The sequence below is a fragment of the Bison bison genome, unplaced genomic scaffold, assembly GCF_000754665.1.
Source record: "Bison bison bison isolate TAMUID 2011002044 unplaced genomic scaffold, Bison_UMD1.0 scf7180017857662, whole genome shotgun sequence".
In the NCBI taxonomy this organism is placed as follows: Eukaryota; Metazoa; Chordata; class Mammalia; order Artiodactyla; family Bovidae; genus Bison; species Bison bison.
Window position 1 is genome coordinate 29,989 of NW_011488235.1, and position 2,192 is coordinate 32,180.

The window sequence follows — 2,192 nt, forward strand, 5'->3', positions numbered from 1 at the left end:
CACAAGTAACTGGATCATGATGTGATAATATTTGTAATAATACTGTTTTCTCCTTACAGGTTTCCTTCTGTGTTTAGATCTAATTTATCCATAGGGTTATTAAAGGGTATTAACACCTGAAATAATTGACTTTTTGTAACACATTCTTTTCTCTAAAGCACCAAAACCTCATCATGGGCTCCTTAGGTCAGTGTTTTAGGGAATTGCACATTAGAAGAAATGAGATATTCAGCTAAGCATCCTCTTTGAGTAGAATTCCTAAACTCTTAGTTAGAGAAAAGAATGACAATGAGAAAGAGAAAATTTCAGTATTTTAAATAAAATTTTTTGTCAGTTTCTTTGTTCTTTCCCTCTTAATTTTCGTGAATTCTTGGTGCTATTTGCAGAACATCTGGCAGCAGTTTTTCCCAACTATGATTTGAGTGAACATGGAGAAGAGTGGCAAGCCTGTATTTCCAATGTCAATTCTCTGATCTGCAATTTAAGTTCAAGAAGAACACTAGTAAGTGATTTTTTTATCTAAATATGGTCACTGCTGTATAAGTACATACTGCATACAACTCCAGAACTGATTGTATTGACATACAAGATCTTCAGTCCATGTGCTCAAATTCTTGTTTATTTAATTTAGAGGCAAGGTGTGTTCTCTTGCATCCTGCCTGTTTATTTAACTCTTTGACATTTTATGCCCCATAAAAATATCCTAAAGATAAAATAAATACAGTGTTATAATTAGTATATTTCAAGCCAAGGGTTACACCAGAAAAAGATTTCAACTACAAAGATATTTGGCAAGTCTTTTTCAGGATCCCACTGAGTAACACATAAAAGAGCAGACTGTGGTGCTACTTAGCTGTTCTAATGGTAGTTAGGAATGGCACAGAAGAAAAGGAAGGTACTTCATTACTTGTTCACCTTCAGTGATGGCAGAAACTGGTGAAAATGATGCATATCATGAGGTTAAGTTTTCACAGATATTTTATAATCTGTATAGCTACATGGTAAGTGGGACTCTGACTTCTCTCTCACGATCCTGTCTTCAGAGTGCATTTGAGTTTTGTTTTTTTTTTTTTTTAAACACAAACAGGTCAGTAGGGAAGAGAGTCATGTCTATTGCCTTCTGATGAAGCATTTAACATAATGACAATTCCTAACTTCCACCCACCTCTCTAAAGCCTCCATTTTATTCTCACCATATCTAGTCACTCCTGTGTCTCTAGAGTAAGTTGATGGAAACTGTTTGCCAAGAATATTTGTAGCTGAGCTTATATTTTCTTGGTGAATGGCTTGATTTCAGTGATAACTCAAGCACCATCTGTATGAAACCAAATCTGCTTATTTTTCACATTCCCTTTTATATCCTACAAAAATTACACCTTAAACATTTGAATGTAAAATTATGATACTGCCTGGAAATGGTAATTTGAATATTGCTTAGGCATCAGAAGAGAAGCAGCATCTGCCAGTGCCTGCTGTGTCCTTAATTAGGAGAAGGATAGGTCCTTACTACTCAAAGTGGGTCCGTGGACCAGCAGCAGCACTGGAAAGCTTGTGAGAAATGCAGTCTTGAGTTTCATACCAGACTAACTGAAGCAGAATTTGAATTTTAGCCAGACCCCCAGGTGATTTTTGTGCACATTGAAGTTCTAGAAGCCCTAACCTAGAGCAGTGGTCAACTCTAGGTGTATGTTAAAAACATGTGAGTCACTTAAAAAAAAAAGTAATGCTGGAGCTCTCCCACTCCATCCACCAGAGATTCTGGTTGAATTTGCCGTGAGTGGGGCCCCAGCACTGCTTTAAGAAAACACAAGATCTCTAGGGTAATTCAAATGCTCAAATGTACAGCCAGATTAGAAGACCACTGGGGAAAGAGAAAAAAAAGAAAAAACAACCTCAAAGTTGTCATCTTTGAGAAACTCATGTATTCATTTATTTATGATATGTTCATTAAGCACTTATTTTGTGCCAACAACTGTTGTTTGTTGTTGTTTAGTCACTAAGTTGTGGTGTCTTGACTCTTTTTGCAACCCCATGGACTGTAGCCCTCTGTCCATGGGACTCTCCAGGCAAGAATATTGGAGTGTGTTACCATTTCCTTTTCTAGGAGATCTTCTTGACTCAGGGATTGAACAATCGTTTCTGGCATTGGCAGGCGGATTCTTTACACTGAGCCACCAGGGAAGCCCATTTAG

At 37.2% G+C, this 2,192-nt stretch overlaps 1 protein-coding gene across 1 annotated transcript in view; it reads left to right on the forward strand.

The window, feature by feature from the left end:
• Positions 1-2,192, forward strand: part of BEND2 (BEN domain containing 2) — a gene marked incomplete at its 3' end in the record, with an annotated part of 32,554 nt that overhangs the window by 26,593 nt on the left and 3,769 nt on the right. The window contains exon 12 of the mRNA XM_010861173.1: positions 387-502. Coding sequence (XP_010859475.1) covers positions 387-502 — 116 coding nt within the window. The remainder of the gene's footprint in view (positions 1-386; positions 503-2,192) is intronic.